Source organism: Gymnoscopelus braueri (assembly GCF_963280865.1).
Source record: "Gymnoscopelus braueri genome assembly, chromosome: 6".
In the NCBI taxonomy this organism is placed as follows: Eukaryota; Metazoa; Chordata; class Actinopteri; order Myctophiformes; family Myctophidae; genus Gymnoscopelus; species Gymnoscopelus braueri.
The window spans coordinates 7,017,042-7,019,617 of record NC_137607.1 but is presented as its reverse complement, the minus strand read 5'-3'; the positions used below and the strand labels follow the sequence as shown (position 1 = coordinate 7,019,617).

General features: G+C 46.7%; 1 protein-coding gene across 1 annotated transcript in view; it reads right to left on the bottom strand.

Annotated features, from left to right (window-relative positions):
- dab1a (DAB adaptor protein 1a) overlaps positions 1–2,348 on the bottom strand; it is a gene marked incomplete at both ends in the record, with an annotated part of 94,255 nt that extends 91,907 nt beyond the window's left edge. Inside the window, 2 exon segments of the mRNA XM_080430385.1 lie at positions 2,279–2,281; positions 2,283–2,348. Of these exon segments, the coding sequence (XP_080286511.1) occupies positions 2,279–2,281; positions 2,283–2,348 (69 nt within the window).
- Between the last annotated feature and the right edge of the window lie 228 nt (positions 2,349–2,576).

Here is a 2,576-nt window from a genome sequence, read left to right as displayed (position 1 = left end):
AAAAGTAACTAGTAACTGAAGTTCTCGAATAATTGTAGTGGAGTAAAAGTACAACATTTGCCTCCGAGATGTAGTGGAGTAGAAGTAAATGTATTGGAAATTGGAAATACTCAAGTAAAGTACAAATACCTCAAAATTGTACTTAAGTACAGTACTTAAGTAAATGTACTTAGTTACTTTCCACCACTGGCGTGCGTGCGTGCATGCGCGCGTGTGTGTGCATGTGCGTGTGTCTGTGTTTGCTTTGCTTGCACATCAATAACATGTCACTGGGCAAACCGTGCCCAGAGTCTCGACCCTATCAATCAGAGAGCTGATTCAGTGAATACCGGGGGGCATCACTCACATGCCCGGGGGCCAGGTGGCACTGACAGACATCTGGGTTTAGATGGAGTGCCAGCCTGGCCCCTGGCATCACCTCTGCTCCTCCTTGCCCCCTACGGAAGACCTGCTCTAATCCACCTGCTAGTTACACCCCCACCCACCCACCCGCCCCCCCCACCCCACCCTGCACAGCTGGGTCTGTTTGCTAGCTAGTGGATGTGACATCCCCCCCATTGCACCTGTTTTGCTAGCTTAGATGCCGTAACAACCCCGCATCTGCTACTGTGTACAACAACGCTGCTACGACAACAACAATGACAACAATGACAACAACAACAATGACAACAACAACAATGACAACAACAACAATGACAACAACAGCCGCCCTTGCCCACGCTGTCGCCAATAAACAGGATAATGGGTGGAAAGGACCTGAACACGTTGAATGTGGAGTCGGGAAAAAGGGCAGTGGTGGAAAAAGTACTCACATTCTTTACTTGAGTAAAAGTAGAAGTCCTGAATTAAAAATGTACTTGAGTAAAAGTACAAAAGTATTGGTATCAAAATGTACTTAACAAAAGTAAAAGTACCTGTGGTGCAGAATGTCCATTTTCACACAAGTTTTCAAATGATGAGAATCGTTATAGCAGATCTACAAGCTTACTATGCGTCGCATCGTGACATTGTGAGCTTTGTAGATCGGCTATTTTCAAATGGCCAAAATGTACATAGGGTCGGTAAGTTGGTAATGTATGTTTTGCAATGATAATCCAAATTTACAAAGTAACTAGTAACTAAAGTTTTCAAATAATTGTAGTGGAGTAAAAGTACAATATTTGCCTCTGAGATGTAGTGGAGTAGAAGTAAAAGTGCTGAAAATTGGAAATACTCCAGTAAAGTACAAATACCTCAACATTTTATTCAAGTACAATACTTGAGTAAATGCACTTAGTTACTTTACACCACTAGTGCTAAACGCCAGACGCATCACAGAGCTCCATGCCTTGACCTGTGCACATGCAGTGTGCTATGAGTCTATGACCTCCTAGTTCCCCACCATTCCAAATAAAAACAAACAAAAAAGGTCAAATACCTGTAGGTGGGAAGTGTAGAATAATGCAGGATAAACTCACACGCACACGCACACGCACACACGCACACACACACACACACACACACACACACACACACACACACACACACACACACACACACACACACACTCCCTCGCACAGAGCTTCCTGGATTTATTGAACGGACAAGTCGCTTAACGCCACATTATCAGCTTGCCCTGTGGTTGCAACATGTCAATCAAGCGTGTTCAGGTTCCAGCACCCAGCATGGATGGGGTGAAATAGGCTCTCTCTCTCTCTCTCTCTCTCTCTCTCCATCTCCCCTTCCCTCCCGCCTCTTTCTCTCTCTCCCTCTTCCTCGCTCACCACAACGTGGGTTTTATGTAGAGGATTACGGTACATAGTGAACTGAAATGTCTGCATTTTTTCTTTAGCACAATGCATGATGGTACGTAGGTTTTTTTTTGCGATAATGACCCTCGGTTGTACCCTCCTTTTCACAATGCATTGTGGGATTCAATGAGTCCATAATAATAATCTAATAAGTAGGGAGTGACTTCGGATACAGCAAACCTTGTTTATTTGTATTGCCTAGTACATTGGTTCTCATATACTTTGGCTATTAAAAAAATATCAGATATACAAAAGCTCACTTGCTCACAGCGCGTCACTTCGTTTCATTTTGAAAAAGTCCCTGACACAAAATATTTTTCAGATTTGGGTTTTAGAACCACTGGCCTAGTAGAAACACACCCAAAACCTTCTTGACCGCACAAACCACGCAAGCCACGAGTACATAAACACAAAGCTGTATCTGTGTGTGTGTGTGTGTGTAATGTATATATATATATATATATATATATATATATGGTGTCCCATACCTTTCCTCCTGGAGTCCCGTCTGACGCTGCTGGGCCTGGACGCTGGCTGGAGCTCAGTCTCTGTTGACATCCTCAGGCTCCAACTGGGCTAAGCCTCCGTCCGCTACGCTTGGGGGGGGGGGGCCGGGCTCCTCCGTTGGGCTCCGAGGGGGGGTCCGGGGGGGGCCGGGGGGGGGGGGGCGGGGGGGGGAGGGGGGAGGCTTCACGGCGCGCTGCAGCGTTCGTCGTCGTCGTCGCCTCGCCGAGTGCGTGCGTGCTGTGGTGGGCGCCGGGCGTGCGTGTGGAGGCGCCAGGTGTG